Source organism: Boleophthalmus pectinirostris, unplaced genomic scaffold (assembly GCF_026225935.1).
Source record: "Boleophthalmus pectinirostris isolate CB_2022bp ecotype Guang Dong unplaced genomic scaffold, ASM2622593v1 HiC_scaffold_5, whole genome shotgun sequence".
In the NCBI taxonomy this organism is placed as follows: domain Eukaryota; kingdom Metazoa; phylum Chordata; class Actinopteri; order Gobiiformes; family Gobiidae; genus Boleophthalmus; species Boleophthalmus pectinirostris.
The window spans coordinates 20,582,589-20,600,243 of NW_026571404.1; the positions used below are offsets into that span (position 1 = coordinate 20,582,589).

At 36.9% G+C, this 17,655-nt stretch overlaps 2 protein-coding genes across 2 annotated transcripts in view; both read left to right on the forward strand.

Moving 5' to 3' along the window:
- Nucleotides 1-17,655, forward strand: part of dst (dystonin) — a 317,525-nt gene that overhangs the window by 180,475 nt on the left and 119,395 nt on the right.
- Nucleotides 1-17,655, forward strand: part of khdrbs2 (KH domain containing, RNA binding, signal transduction associated 2) — an 88,393-nt gene that overhangs the window by 59,349 nt on the left and 11,389 nt on the right. The window contains exons 5-6 of the mRNA XM_055163077.1: nucleotides 7,646-7,770; nucleotides 10,464-10,647. Coding sequence (XP_055019052.1) covers nucleotides 7,646-7,770; nucleotides 10,464-10,647 — 309 coding nt within the window. The remainder of the gene's footprint in view (nucleotides 1-7,645; nucleotides 7,771-10,463; nucleotides 10,648-17,655) is intronic.

The following is a 17,655-nucleotide window of genomic DNA, read 5'->3' on the forward strand; positions in this document are numbered from 1 at the left end:
ACTGCCTTGGTAACCCTGCTGTCCATGGTTATCAGAGTGAGGAGAGAGTGGAACAGCTCAAAATGTTGTTGCTTTTGAAGGGACAAAAATGTTCAAAAAGTCTTTAAAAAATGTAATGAAGTGACTGCTGAAACCCAGGCATAGTACAACTACTTCAAATTACTGCCATATTTAGTTATAAAACACATGGCTGCTGCCCCCATACTTAGTCTTGTTTAGACAAATTGGGGATACACGATAATAATCTAATCTTGATATTTTCTCTTCATTTCTTAAAAATGAACCAAAGTGAATATATATATATATATATATATATATATATATATATATATATATATATAATATAATATAAGTGAAGAAAAAAGATAGAAAGCGAAGTAGTTAATGTGTGTATTTGATAATTTCTGGCTTGAATATCAAATATGAATTTGTTAACATATAAGAAAATTTGTGAAAGTGATTTCCTCCACTCCACAGGCCGTCGTTACAAAGAGAGCCTTAATATATTCAGCAATTAAAGTGCAGTATAGAGGAGCAACTTGGATAACTCCCGCTCCAACTTGGAGCCCGGAGAAGTTAGCAATAATTAATGTGCGTGTTGTGTACTCTGGCTGAGCCTAAGCTGTAAATATTAATCAAGGTTTGCAAATGTGACAGGCTTAATACAGAGTGCTGCTGTAAGACTTGTGCTCACAAATCAATGTTTGCATGTTTTCTCATCAGATCTGGACCAGTGTGTGCTGTACAATTAAAACTGTGTCAAAAAGGCCAGTGGAGAAAAATGTGTGTGACCTTTTTATGCTTCAGAAAACTCCTGCTAATGATCACCCAGAAAAACAGTCTGTTTTAATAAGCAAAAGCAGATTTCTGCTCACACCGAATATTCCACTGTGCTTAGATCTCCAGCCTCTCCAACTTATAAGTACACGGTCACCAGGTACATGTCATTCTACTTTAGATAGATCTATGGAATGAAAATGAATAATGAGAAGTCATTCAGACCCAAATAAATTGGCCAGTTGCTGCACATTGTGAGCTGTACAGATTCAATCTTTTTCCTCCTGATGGATAAAACAATGTGAAAATATCTGTGTAGATCATGCCAAATAGCTGGTGTCATTTAAAGGTCCTATAAATTGACTCTTGTGAGCTTTAAGTGTGTTAGAATGTTGTTACTTCCTCAAAAACATACCTGGAGTTGTGTTTGGTTTCATTCACACACAGTTTGAGTAATCCTGCATTATTTCCAATGCTCAAAATGCTCTGTTCCATCTTGTGATGTCATATAGTGGTAGTATTCAAGTTCACAGCTATCTTTTACCTTTAGTTAAGTAGAGTGTAGTGAAGGCGTTTGGAGTTTAAAATCACAGTGGAGCACTGCCTGTATTACCACATGACATCACAAGTTGGAACAGAGTGTTTTCTGTTTGTGAGAAGAACTAAATATGCAAGGTTTGTGTGTAAACATGTATAAATGAAATAAAACACAACTCCAGGTATGTTTATGTTGAGGAAATATAGTGTAATATAGGCCTTTAAACTTTCTCTTTTGAACATTTTTAATCTATTTAGATTCTAATTACAAATATATATAAGTATACAGTTAGCAAGAAGCAGCCTATTTGTTGTTAGCAAATGCAATGCGCATTTTAGTTTAGTTTGACTGAAGAGCACACCTTGAAAGTTAAAAATAGAGGACACATTTCGCCGTCTATCTCTTTGCTCTGTAATCCGTCCACACAAACATAAACACATCAGAAGTACCCTGAAACACCTTACCTTTTCCTTTTTATAGTTCAAACCTGCTGGTGGCGTGATGTTATGGATTTGCTGTGAAACGGCGCATCATAAACGCACCAGGCATCTGTCCGTATCCATAGTGACAGATGCTGCTGCCTCTGGCTCCACAAACCAAAGTCCTGCTGTTTGCCTTGTTTTAATGCAGTACTGTGTGTCTAATGGGCACATCCAGCAGAGACCACAATCACAGGGAAGTGCACGGGGGATGGGGTCTTATGAGGTTTTTAGCATTGTGTTATCCCCCCCATTGTAGGACAAATTTTATCTTTTTACACTGTTTGTACCTTTTTACATTTTTTACCATACTTTATTTTTTAAGTTAAAAAAAAAACAAAAAAAAAAACTTCAGAAACAATTAAGTAAGGAAGTAAGTAAATAAATAAAAATAGATAATGATAGCAATAAGAGGGTCTAATTCTGGGCCCCTAAGACACTGGCTCTGGGACAACAGACTCCTTTGTCCCCCCTGTTGACTCCCCTGGTTATTACCTGCTTATACATGCACATACACATACACATACACACATACACATACACATACACCTACACATACACACACATCTTTTACACACATATACACCTCTATTCATACATTCAAGGTTCTATTTATACCATGTTTGTTTTTTGTTTTTTTTGTTTTTTACTGACCTATCTCCAAGGACATAAGTAGGTGACACTTTGATTGTGTTTATTTTGCCATGTCCAAACATTGAACTAATGGGGGAGAAGAAAACTTGAAAACAAAGAAAGAAAAATGCATCAAAAGATTAATGAATAATCCATTTCAGGCTGCACACATTGACAAGATTAACCTATTATTGAGTTCATTCTTCAATTTCAATTTAAAATAGAGTAACCAAAACTTTTTCTGAAATAATGAGATAATGAGTGAACATTATGGATGTGTGTAACGTACAGAAAGGAGACTGAGTTATGAATATGCAAGAAAACAGCTGCTGCAGATGTAGTGCCTCAGGCCAGTGCTTGTATCATACGGTCTGAAGGCCAGTGCAATAATTCATCTACTAGAACCACAAAACTTTTCCTCATTACAGAGATCTAGGACTGAATCCATTTGAATAGAGAGGGGTAGAGAGAGGTAGTCACAAAAGAACAAAAACCTCCAAAATATATAATAATATAACAAAATATATAGTTCTGCACAGTATCTTTGTTGTTCCTAGTACTGCACTTTTCTGGACTGAGATGTCTGATTTTTCCTGGGATCTGCTGTAACCACTTCTCCAGTTTGGGGGTTACAGGTTGGTTCACCATCACCATTCTGTCAGTCTGTATCTGGAAGTCCCACAGGATCTTGGCTAGATCATTCTCCACAGCCTTTGGAGGTGTTTCCCACCTTGACCTTGGGGTCTCCAGCCCGTACTCTGCACAGATGTTTCTGTTATTTTGCTCTACGTATGCTTTCCCTGCCAGCATCATACACCCTGTAGTTATGTGCTGGGCTGTCTCTTCGCACAGCCTACACCTTGGGTCTTGTCTGGTGTGGTAGGTCTGGGCCTCTAGTGCTCGGGTGCTCAAGGCCTGCTCCTGTGAGCCAGGATTTCTTGATATGAGCTACTTGTGTTATATTCCAGTGGTACACCACATGTAGGGGCTTGTCCTGCCGTGATGGTGCCTCCAGCACCTCTTCCTCTGCACTCCTCTGTCTGAGACATTCTCTGAGCAGGTGATCTGTCGGGGCCTTGTCCTTGATGTACTCAAGGAGCTTGGATGTTTCATCCTGGACAGTGGTTCCCATAGTAGTCCTCGGCCTCCTTCCTTCTGGCTCACGTACAGTTTCAGGGTGCCAGATTCGGGATGGAACCCTTCATGCATGGACAGGAGCTTTTGTGTCTTAACTCTGTAGTCTGTATCTCCTCCCTTGCACAGCTTATGATTCCTGTTGGGTATCTGATCACTGGCAGAGCGTAGCTGTTTATTGCCTGGGCCTTGTTCTTGCCATTGAGCAGGCTTCTTAGGACTGGCCTCACCCGTTCCAGGTATTTGGTCGTAGCCACTTTCCTTGTTGCTTCTTCAAGGTTGCCATTTGCTTGTGGGATACCAAGGTACTTGTAACTGTTCTCAATGTCTGCTCTTGTTCCCTCTGTGGGTGAGACTCCCTTTATGTGGGCTACTAAACACACAGACACTTTTGGTAACTGACAACAAATACAATACAGTCAAATACATCATATTAAAGAAACAGTAAAATGCATTGTGATCCTGCTGTTCAAGATCTTGTGTTTTGTTGAACTGCTATTAGCATAAATACGGTTTAGTTAGCAAGACCAACTTTATTGGACAATAACTGAAATTGAAAGTCAAGTAATCTCAAATAAAGAAATACTCTAGATTTTCTTCAACAAACCTGGCCTAAATGGAATATAATATAATATTGTTCCTTTAATCAAATGCATGAATTATTTATTAATATCGTATAAAACTAAGCACAAACATAACTACTGCCTGTGTAGGTCAGGAGATGTGTGATATTGACCCTTTCACACAATTATTAGCTGATGGGACCTCCAGTGTGCAGCAGGCCACAGCCCATCAGCTCCTGTCCCACTGACAAACAGAGGGGCAGGGGCCTTCAGAGGGCCTTATCTCTGCCCCTGTTACACCTAGGCCTTTACGGGTGTCAATATTTGTCATGTGTACATTTTAACTCTGTTCCTCTTACACCAGTGTCCATCTCCACCTTTACAGACTTAGACAAATGTTATTGATCCACAAGGGAAATTATTTGGACACAGTACCTCACACATCACAATATATTTTAATAACAAAGAGCAAATATAAATAATACATTCAAAATAAGTAGCACAAATATATCTCAGCTATACAAGAGGTCATAAGGAGAAACAGTGCAAAGATGAGATAATAATTTTACAGAGGGCCAGATGCCTTCAGAGGGCATTATCTCTGCTCCTGTTACTCTAATGTGGATTTCCACCTTTTCAGCCCGTGTGCATTTGTTGTTGTGGGATAAGCTGACACCAGATTTTCCAATTAAATCTCTGCTTTGTCTTCCTCCGCTCAACAGAATGCTGGAGATGGCACTCATTTATTAAACAGAGAAGCACATGTGCACTCAGAGTCATATGTTGTGGAAATGAGCCCATTTTTCTCTCTCACGACACAAAGCTGTCAAAATCTGCATCAGAATCTGCTCATCACTCCCCTATGTGGCACCTGCTATAACACCAGCAATGTGACAAAGAAGTGAGGCCAGATACACGCTCGGTTTGTCATGTGGGGCTACACAATTAGAAAGACCTGAGAATAAACAAGTTTGAACGAGAATCAGAATATGCTTTAGTTTCCTGCCTCTTAAGTCTTTCTGTGGGGTTCTTATGAGCACATTGTCATGATTTCATCTTTACATTGTTTCTCCTTATGGCCTCTTGTACTGTATATAACTGAGATATATTTATGTAACTATATTTATATATGTTATTTTTACTTGTACATATACATTTATAAAATTGTGCCTTATTGACACCAGTCTCTTGCTATATTTGCTTCTTCGTTTTAATTTATTATTACCATTTACATTGTTGTTCTTTGTTATTATAATACATTGTGACGTGTGAGCTACTGTGTCCAAATAATTTCCCTTGTGAATGAATGAAGTTTGTCTAAGTCTAAGTCTATAGTGCAGGTTTCTCTAGTCTATTGTTTTGGTTGAATACAAAGATGGTAAGTCTCCCAAGCATCTGGCATCGTCCCTTTGTAAATGAACAAAGTTGGCAGCTTAATGGCAACACCTGACATTAAGCTCACAACCAGAAGGCACTTTTGTTAAATTTGTTTGTTAATGCACTTAGCAAATTGCAAAGGTTACAGTTTTGGAAGTACCATCATTTCCTCCACAAACAGCAAAATATTCAGTAACTCTTTAAAACAAGTACACTTTATTTAACCTTTATAAAGCATGATCAAAGACTTAATTCATAATGAACAAACAATTAATTAAGAATCATTCAGGCTTAGTAACTACTTAATTACTACCTTTAATAGCACTTAACTGGCAATTTATTGGCATTGGCTGTATATATTTACTCATAATTATTTCATACTTAATTACCATAATGTATTTTTACACATATATTTAAGTACCAATTTTAACATTTATTAATGATTTGTAAGCTATGAGAGAAGGATTTACTAATACTGCAATGCAATGATAATTCAGGCAGCTATTGTCTGTTGGTTAAGTCCTTTTGAGAGACAAGACTAATTCTGCTTTAATAAGTATTTGTTAAGGTTTGCCAAATACCATATATTCTGCTTTGTTTTGCATAAAAACGGCTAACCTTGTACTTTTGAGCTATACAAATGTCATTCTTGTATATTTATTTATCAGTTCATATTTTAATATTTTTATCAATTCTTCTGGACAAGTTTAAAATGTAAACTTTGAACAGAATCCTATAATGAAAACATAAAGCAAATCAAATCACAATCATAGTTTGATATTTTCTCAGATTCTTCAGCCCTGTCATTAACTTTGCTGGTGCTATATTATCTGATACAACAGCTTATTATTTGAGTGAAGTCAGCTCTTTTCTTCCCCTGTGACTCAACTTACAAAGTCACTCTCGCTAAGGCCAAAAATAAATCTTGAAAAGAAAGACCAGTCCAAGGCAGAGACAGTTGAGAAATGAGACGCTGCCTCTCCCATGTTGTTGATAGTGAAGGCTCTTGTCTATTGGGCTCCCATCAGTGTCTTCGAGAAATACGACTGTTTATTTGTCAGTAAGAGACAAGATAACTAACGCTGCTTTGTCCAGTGTTTATCTGTAGAGTAATGATCCATATCTTGTTTGGTGAATGTGAGGAATACTTCACTGTTGTATTGTACACACTTGTTTCAAATGGCTGCGATTGTTGGACCTGGCAGGGGGAGTAAAAATGCTTTATAGTGAGTCTTAAAGTTTTATTAGATGCCCTACAGGTCTAAGTGAACAATATGATTTGATTAGATGTATTGATGTTGCGCTCGTGCAACATCTGTCTTTTACAAGGCAATTGAAAATAAAAAACTGCTTGTTATTGTATAAGCAAATGAAAAGTGCCTCGAGCATCGAGGCTGTGGGTCTCAATGCAAATCTTCTTGTGTTACTGTGACTATATGTCTGACTAGTCTGTCTTTCTCTCACTCTCACTAGATAAATATGATTTCATATCTGTAAATTGGCCCATAACTAGAAATAATTTTTCACAGAATGACCACCTAAAACCCAGGGCGAGCGATTTGGATGAAAATTATATTTTTATATTTTTGGAGTATCTCAATACAATATTCATACTTTTTACCTTAATGACTGATATGGGTTTTTTCATGGCTGATGCCGATTGTCTAGAATTCAGAAGTACGGATGGCCCAATAAACTCTGATTTTGGGCCATTTTTGATGATTTTTTCCAAAATATGTAATTTAAATGTACTACAAGCTCTCCGGAAGGCTTTTTTTTCACAAACCTATAAGGGAGATGTGTATTCATATTTTGTGCAGCTATCTCTATCTTTCTCTTCATGTTAAAGTGTTAATATAAAGCTTTGTGTGTATTTTTAGGCAGCAGGTTGATCCAAACAAAACATAAATTTTGTTTTTGATACTGTGCCCTCATCTGTAGGCAAAAACAGTGCTTTGGCTCACTTCTGTCCTTTCCCTGTACCCTTTGGCATACTCTTCATTACAGGATGCTGTGTCCCTCTGTGTGTTTGGAGATAATTTTGATTTGATGACATTTGCTGCTGCCTGAGCATCTGCTGTATTAGGAGACAAATGTTGCGTTGTGTTTCTCATGGCACAGACTGCGCTGTTTGTCTCCCACAGGACTACAACGACGAGATCAGGCAGGAGCAGCTGAGAGAGCTGTCCCTACTCAACGGCTCCGAGGAGAGCAGAGGGAGGGGCGGGCAGAGCCGAAGCACGAGGCCAGCAGCCACAGCCGCAAGCAGGTAAAACACACACTCAACTTAAAACTGTCTGCTAGTCTGAAGGTACTGTTCAAGTTATTACTGTTCAAGGAAACACATTACACAGAATCAACTTTTATGAGTTTTCAACCGTGTTACAATGTTTTTGTCTCATCATTAGCCTGCTCATAGTTGTATTTAATTGATTTGTGCTTATTTAAGTAATCTTACATTGTTTTGCATTTGAGGCATGAGTACTCAGAAAATCTCAGTTTTCATCTGCCCCTATCCCCACCCACATCCCTGTACTTAGTTGTGATTATTTCAAAGTTCTGCAATTGCAAGTCACTGTTGTTATTTCTCTAAGCAGTTTCAGATGTTGCATTTTCCAATGAACAAAATGTTAAATGGTGATCTTGAACTTTTATGTCTAGTACCAGAAGAAATGAATAATAATTTCTCTTTAAAATGCTCTTATCACTCAAGACAGTGATTCTCAAACTGTGTTACCCTGCTGGTGGTATGGGAGCTTCATTTGGCCCTCTGTAGTGCTAGACAACTGAAATTACATGTCAGTCCTCACCTAGCTTTTTCTTTTTTTTAGTTTAGAGCCTTAGACTAGGTTCAGACCTTGTTTAGACTTGGTTCTCATGGTTTCTGAAATGTCAAATATTTTCTTAGGTAGTGCCTTAGTGTAAATCATTGATACATTCAGTGACTTGAATGCCTGATTTAGAATAACAAATCTTTACCCAGAATTTTGAGTCACAAGCTGTGTAACCCTCTGTACCTGTCCCAAGGATATGGAATATAATAATATAATAGGAATATAATGGCAAGATGCTTTGTATGGGTGTCCTGGTATAGAAAGACATAAAAACAGAAACAACTCTTTAGCTCATGTTGAAATAGAATTCCAGTATTCTGAAGAGGTCTAAAATAGTATCACCAGCAGATATGATAGCTACTGATATTATTATTACGGAAAATCATGTTACATTTGGTTTTAACAAATGTACTAAGACTATAATTGACATTTGAAGAAATATTCAGAGTAGCAGTGGAACGAAATTTGGGCAGTTACAGTATTAACACAGATAAGAGCAGAAAAGGGACAGAAAAATAAATTGTCAGAGCTGCTGGTGTGAAAACCATTTTCCTCCAGCAGCTTTTTAAGTGATTTTTTTTTTACCTGAGCTTGGGTGGTCTCACAGGAATAAGCAAGCACAGCCCGCCACAGCAGCATGGCCTAATTCAGACATTGGATGTAGATGAGCTAAATCCAGCCTCAACATGGGACTGCTCACTTTTAAAGGCACCATCTTTTTAATGCTTAGACTTCCTCTTATGATAAAGCCCCACTGGAACAGGCATCAGTAGTTTGTCAATGTATTTTTGGATTATAGAGGACATTTAAGGGACATTTAAGGGTACATTTTCAAAAATATCTGTGATTATGTTTTGCTTTACCTTAAATGCATGCAGTGTTTATAAACAATTTTGTAAGTTGGTGTAGTACCATTTATTAGCATTTGTGCTCTTAAAATCTGACTTTAGATACTCAAAAACATTGTAGTGTCACAATAGAAACACACAATTTTTTTGACTTGTGACTGTTTCATGCTCAGCTGAAGAGTCTTGTAGTAGTAGTAGTAGTAGTAGTAGTAGTAGTAGTAGTAGTAGTAGTAGTAGTAGTATTTAGTATTGTTTAGATGAGCTGGTCAGACAGGTAAGAGTTTATGTTATGACTAAGCAATGAAAACGTGAGGTTGCCATACAAAAAACATAATTAAAAAATATATATTTTAAAATGTATTTATAAATACATTATTTATCATTAATCCAACAGGTGTTTTGAGTATTCTATTTATTACATGTTGTATGTTAATGTTGGTGTACAGATTAAATATGTACATGTTTTAAAATTCCCCAATAACAAAACAAATGAAAAAACACAGTCAAAATGAAACATCAGGGAACTGTCTTGCCCTTCGACATGTTTAATTCTTAAATCTGCCTTCTTTCAAAAATTTCTTCTGAAAACTTTTTAGCATTAGCCTCCTTGAAGCCTCCCTGCCAGTTTTATTTTGCAGCTCCCACAGCAGTACAATCCCGTCACAGAACAGTTGAATGTTTCTTAAGTGGACAACTTAACAATTGTCATAACAGTGAAGACAAGCCCGTCGCCTTAGAACTGCTCCAGGCATAAGGAGATGTGATTTTGTAACTGCAGCAATGTTCAGCTTTTCTGTCTTTTACCAAAAACAGGCTGTGTCTCAGGAGCCTTCACTAAAAGATACAGACATTTTAAGACATTGGATCTTTTTGCAATATAGTTACAGAATGCATGGGCCTGTCAATATAATTACTATTTCAACTTATTTTTCAATAAATTACATTTGTTTATTTCATTTTTTGTTTGTTTGTAAATAAGATTTAAGCAGTAGAGGGTTGCATAAGTAATTCTATGACTCATTATTGTATACAGTATATAGAGTATTTCATTCTGCTTATGTTTTTAATTATATTGTACATTCAGAAAATTATATATTGGGATTAAAGTAGTATTAGTGGCATAAAGTAGTTCCAATATTATCGTTTACCATTCATCATGCAAATGTATTATACAGATTTGTTATCATAACATTTATCGCACTTACACAAGCTTCATTCAGTCTACGCTCCACACTTCTGTCACTAGGCCTAACTGACTTTCATGTCTGATGTGTTGCCAGGGGCCACAGAGGCACAACGAGGAACTCTGTCGCCCCCCGGGCCACGACAGCAGCATCGCACACCAAACCCCCCACAGCTGTTGTATCCAGAGACGCACAACCTCCAAGACCCAGGGGGGCAACAGCGAGCAACGCATACAGACCGCCTCTAATACCAGCTACGCACGAAGCATATGACGATTACGTGAGTTAATTTTTCTTCACTAACAAAGTATGAATGAAGCAATGTTTAAAATACCGTAACTATAAAGCTGTCGTCATAGAGATGCTTGCCGGCTGAGCTGAATAGCACAGAAATGTAATGTCTAGTCAGGGTGAATTAACAATCTACTGTGGTCTTCAAGGTGAATGAGCCTTTGTGAATGAATTGAAACAAATTACTGTTTCAAGAGCCACTGCTGAAGTTCATTTGAGCAAGGCATTAATTGGATGGGTTAAATCTTTAGCAGCAAGAACAAATCAGTAGTGTATCAGTGTTAGAGAAGGCAAGTAGTATCAACTTTGTGACATATATAGTAATATATAAATTTAAGTTTTAAGCTTATCCATGAATTTCTAAGTGATGACAAAAAAGATGACTGTTGCCATAGCAATTAATAATTCAAAACAAAAAATTCAAAGTTTTAACAAGAAGCTGAAATCCATGAACCAGCATAAATAATAGAAATATTTAAGTTAGTAAGTAGAAGGCTGAAACTCTGCTCTGTTATAACATTCCCTCATCAAAAACATACCTACTGTGGGTTTATATGTGATCAATGCATTTAGTGATCTCTTCCAGGCACTATGTGAACCCTCCTAGCTGTTAACAAGGCTCAGCCCACAAGCCTACATAACCCTACATAACCCATGCTCCTGCACAGCCATTTTTCATAAATATACAGTACAATACACTTCACAAACCTGATTCGATGTGCAGTGGTTTCATTAGTGGGATGCACGCTGATTGTGTTGTGATAGCGTTTTGAAGGGGGAGTAAGCAAAGAAAGGGGGGACACAGAGTGCCTAAAGCAAAACAGAAACATTTTAATACGCTGTAAATTTTGCATTTTCAAAACAATAAAAACACTGCAATGTGTAAATTTTGTGTTTTGGATGAAAACATGTCTATAAATATACTCATCAGGATGTTATCAAGTGGCTGCATTTCAGCTTTATTTGGGTCAGATTTCACAATCTAAACCACTAATCCACTAATCAAAAGAATATTCAGTCCATTAACCAATTAGCAAAATAATTGTTTTTTGAAGCCTTATTATTTTGTATCGTCCACTTTAAATATAAAGCTATAGATCTGCGATGTCTTTTGGTGTGTGCTCAGATCTCAGCAGAATTGAGTATATGTTCGATGACGAGTTTTGTAATAATAATTTTATCCTGTTTATTTGGACACTTTAAATGTCGCTTGTAATTACAGCCTGAGAAATGTCCCAGCATAATGCCTAATAACAGAGATATGGAGCGGGCAGTGGGTGGCTGCAGTCAGAAGGGCGAGTATTAAGTGTTACTTGTGGAGTGCATCGTTGAGTGGGCTCAATGTACAGGCGCTTATGAACTCTGACCCCTGTCGAGGAGTGTGTTTACTAATACAGCAACCAAGAGAAAAGAAACGTATGGCAGGGCTGAGTGAAAAACACATCTACAAGTCAAGTCGTTCTCTAGAGCGAGGATGTCCTTAAGTAGATAATGGAGATAAAGAGTGCTGACTGCTGCTCATGTCACTATGATTGTTGCAGATGGGATTAGATCTAGTATAATTAGATCTTCCAAAATTAAAACATCACAAGATTCCTAATTCTTGAGAGAAATTATCTGATGATTCTTGGTATTTTTTGGTATTGATTGATTTTAATTTAGCAAACATATATCCGAAAAAGTATCATATAATAATATTATTAATAATATATTATTTTCAAATTCGACTGAACTGTGCGATAATTATAACAAATAACTGTGGCATGCAAATTATATTTCCCAAAAATAAAAAATAAATATTGTTAATCTGATTAACATTTAATGAACATATCTGTATCCACAGTAATGTTCAAATCATTATGTTGATTTATTCACAATAAATACCAATGCTTTGGTTAACATCAGATGATCAATATATCAATTCCAGTGAAATCACTTATTTATTTATTTTCAGATATTGTAATACTGGTGTAAGATCCTGTCAAAATCTTTTGGGGAGGTAATTACAGATTTATTAACATGACAATATTGAATTATTGTATACTGTTACAAGACACAAGACAAGTAAATGAATTTAGTTTTTGGGTTTGACAAGATAAATATGAGGCAGCTCCCAGGTTGTAGTAGGTGTTTAAAGTCAGCTTGTTGAATACAGCTGTGTTGCTGAGTGGGCTCTTAGTTGCTTTTGAACCTTGGCATTTTATTTCTAGCTTTGTTTACTCATTCAGCTCTCCATTTAAAGAGCAGTGTTTGTGTGGGAAGATATTCTTTTACTTGGTGCAGTATTTTCTGACAGAGATTTATATCAACTCTATTGCATGCCCTTGGTTGCGTGAGGGTTGTCCTCAGATCTAAATTCAAGGGCATTTGAAATGACTACACAAGGTGAGCTTCAAGTTTCCTCTGAATGAAAAAGGCAACACTTTCACCAGTCGATTTCCTCAGAGCCTTCCCACTAAGCAAAGCCCTCGTGTGCTGGTTATTGAAGATTGGACTGTCTGCATGGGGAACAGCAAAGCGCAGTCTCATTACCAAACCAAATTGAGTTCTGATGTAGAGCCTATGTATTTCAGAGGGGTGAGGAAAAAGCCAGGCGTTTTTTCCCCCTTTGTAATTGGAGGTTGGGATGGAGCAGAGATGAGGGATTACACAAAGATGAACATTTTCTCTGGTCTTGTACCAGCGACTTTGCACAGCGCGTATCCAAAGTCTAGCAGGACACTCAGATACTGTAGTTGTTTGCTTTCCAATCAGAGCGTACACGAGTCTGCTTTGGTCGTTGTTATTCCACTACACGATTCTGGCTCTGTGTGACTCAACACAATATTGGACCGGCACAGTCTTCCATCTTTGCCACTGCCCCGGAGTTTGTGTCTCTGCAGTAGGAGCAGAGGTACAAGTACTACGCAACAGCTAACATGGTTACTTTGGTCAAGTCCAGGTAGCACGTATTCATGGTAACATGATATGGTATGTCGACAAATGTTTAAGTTTATCTAAAATGCTTGATGAGGCCAATGCTTCACTGGAAAAAAATATATTTCTAGGTAAATTAAAACGACTTAAATTAAGAACATTTTACTTTATTTGAGTAGATTCAACAACAAGTAAAAATGACCTACCAATGGAATGAGTGTGTTTTTCTTAATTTAAGCAACAATAGATTTTGTTTCTTATTTTAAGTGCAAAGAGTTGTTGTTTTTCTTAGTTTAAGTGTCACAAACTGGCAGGTAATTTTACTTGTCAAGTGAAATTTAATCAAATTATGATGAAACTTTCTTAATTCAAGTCATCTTAACTTGACTAGATTTTGTTTTTTGCAGTGTTTATGACAACTGCTGTTACTATATTATCAGGCATGCTTGTACTTCAAATACTACTAATGTTATTCAAACTATTCATCTCCATGGACATGCTGTGGTTTTCCTTGGAATGTTCCACAGTATAGCTTTATCCATCTTACACTGATTTCCTTGCACATGTTTTTTGCAAGTAAATACCTCAAAAAAACACAGATCTGATCTTTAACGTGGCCTGGTGGCAGGTGGAGTTTAATGCCATATTATGAAACATTCACGGGAATGTGAGACAAGAAGGTGGTGGACCCTGCATAAGAAAACTAATACTTATTACTATTACTACTATTACCATTTGCACTACTACTACTACTACTACTACAATTACTATTACTATTGTTACTACTTCTACCTTCACTAATACAGTTATAACAGTAGCACTTTGAATTATGAAAAATTTGATTATGAAACTTGATTGGATATTTTGTTTAACACCTAAAATGTATTTGAGTAATGGGGTTGACTATAGTATCCAGTTCCTTCTGAAATAGACCTACTGCACCTTGACTCCGGGCTGTTGAAAGAGAACATCTCCTGAGACCAGTGATTGATGGACTGACGTCAAACTGTCAGACTGCCTATAAAAGTGATACTGTGAGAATGACCATAATTGTACCCTAATCCACAGCACTATTGATTTAGAGCCCCAATAGGAAGAAGTCTGAGGAGCCCGGCGGTTATCAGGTGACGCGCTTTATAATTTATGAACACAACATTTCCTTTTCCTTCTCAACCACAAATCTCACCTTGACATCGTCTTTACATTACTGCTCTGGTCGCTGTAACATCACCTCACAGGGCTGTCACACCAACTACAGCCCTCTTGGTTTGAATGTTGTTTTGACGTTTGCCAATTCAAAGCACACTTGACCTTTTTAGTATGGACATCTCTGACATTTTGGCACCAGTCAGAATAAATGTTCATTCTCACTCAACCTTTAACTTAAGTACTTTAAAGAATACATTATTGAAATGAACAGGCAAGATTTTACACTTGAGGCAGCACTTTATATTATTATTCCTACGTTATTCTATTGATATATTGATATACTGTGTAAATGAACTGTGTTAAAGTAGGGGATGTAGGATATTCAAGATTTGATAAACTAACTTGACCTACCTGTGTCTCTGGTTATGGATCAAACATCAAATCAAATATTGATTATTCTTATACCAATTGTATTGATTTATTCACAATATATAATGTTTTACAAAAAAGATGCTTTGCCTAAAAGTAACTTGAAATTAGGGTCCAATATTTAGCTTGTATAGGAGTATAGGCCCATGTGAGATTCCCCGTTTGTTCTCAGTGCATCAGATGTGTATTTTTTAACAGAATAATGAAAATTAGGCAAAAAAGTTGTATGTATACAAATTAATTTTAATGCTCTGTGTCAACATTTCCTCTCTAGTCACAATATTTCTGGATTCTGTCTCAGTGTGGAATGAACTGCAGTTTAAAGGCTTCATTCAAACCTATGGTCTGAAAGACTGAACAATCCATGAGTCTTTGAAAGGACCCGCCAATTAAATATGCCCTTGTGGATTAAAAAGGTGAATTGAAATCAATGATACAGGATCCAATACTGTGAAATACCCTCGACACACTAAAAGATGTATTATAGAGGGCAGAATAAATTAGGTGGAGAAGAAGAAATATTAAATCTATGCTTTAACAGTCAGTGTTAATTTATTCTATGTGCTTCCACAAGCTAATCAGAAAAATCCATGAAACGTTACACAAGATGCACATTAAAGGGCCCATATTACGCTATTTTCTGATCTAGGTTATAATGCTGTTTCCTCATCACAAACATGTCCGGAGTTGTGTTTTGTTTTATTCACACGTATTTAACACACGAACCCTGCATATTTAGGCTGAGTTCCTATCTCAAATAGAAAACACTCCTTGTTCCACTTTTTGAGGTCATGTGGTAATACAGGAAGTGTGCCACTATGTTTTAAAACACCATATACCTTCACTGGAATCATTTGGACAGTTTGAGTTTTGTATTTGCCAATCTCTACTGAACAAAAGGTAAAAGGAGCTGTTAACTTAAAACTCCCGCTTCATGGAATCACAAGGTGGAATAGAGCATTTTGAGTGAATGAAACAAAACAACTCCAGGTATGTTTTTGATGAGGTATCAACATTATAACATGATTTAAAGCTCACAAATGTCAATTTAATGTACAGAGCCTTTAGACATTACATTTTAGACTTTAACTCATTGTCTAATGAGTGATTGTGCCACAATAGAGCAGTTTACAAATTAATTTCTCTTCATCGTTTTCATGTAGAGACCCCACACACCAAGACAACACTGTTTTTAAATTAGAGCAGTGTTTTGAGCCAGAAGCACATTTGCATGGGATTGCTTATTCATAAAAAAATCACATCTCCCCGCATAGTATTTTTTTTGCGTGTACTTTTCTTCAGCGCATTTGGTTAATGGACAGTGGTGTAGCTCTGTAAACAGCGTGTGTGTGAGTGTGTGGGGGAGCAGGTCGTCATGTAACAGGGGTGTCTCTGGGGGCTATAGAGATTAATGTGCTCTGTCACACTGTCAGGCCTGTAAAACTAATACGGTGACAGTGACCATTATTGTGGCTACCAAAGTATAGAAAGTGACGGAGGAGGGCGGATTGGGTTGTTGTTACACAGGAAGATGTGATGTGAGGCTGGGGAGGTGTGATTTGGTCATGTATCACAATTCACCACTGTGGTTACTACGGTGAAGGCTGACAATGTTGATTAATCTTGGAAAGTACTTATGATAGCGTCCACTGAAAGTCTTGATTTCCTGATTATGGTAAAGCAGTATGTTGTTCTCAAATGGCACAATCAAGTATTAGAGTGAGCATTTTATATAATTGTACAGTCCCATGTGATTATATGAACAATTACACTTAATTTGTACTTAAATATCCTTTATTGCGTAAAATGTACTCTTGTGAGCTTTGAAAAACATACCTGGAGTTGTGTTTTGTTGCTTTCACACATGTTTGAGCAATTCCTTATTATTAGTCTGTCTACATATAACCTACATATGCAGGGTTTGTGCATGAATAAAACAAAACACAACTCTGAGTATGTTTGTGATGAGGAAATATTATAACATAGGTTTAAAAAATGACATAATATGGGCCCTTCAAAATGGTTATTGTAGATAACAGAGCTCCAAAAAGGAATATGGTGCAGACATAGCGACTAAACCATACAAGTATCTGAATGATGCTTCCGTATAAATACATACTTGTGTTAATTGTATTGCCCTTAAGTGAACGAGCCAGTCCGTGCTCTAAGCCCCATTGTTAGGACAGGATTAAACATCTGAATAATCCTGCATTGTAGTCAAGGGCTTTCGTCACGGCACAGTTTGTTGAATGTCTCTTCCACTCTTCACCCTCACACAACTGTTCTTTATAACAACAAATCTAATAAAAAGAAAGAAAGAATATTAAGTGAATATGAACTCTTAGCACTTTTTTGCCATTGATAACTTTAATAGCTTCAGAAAGTAAATGCATTTTGAGATGTCAAATATTTCAACAAGTAAATAAAGCGGCCATTCTACGTGCTTAGAAATTAACCATTAGCAGCAGTTTGCTTAAAATTCCACTGCGTAACACAACATCCG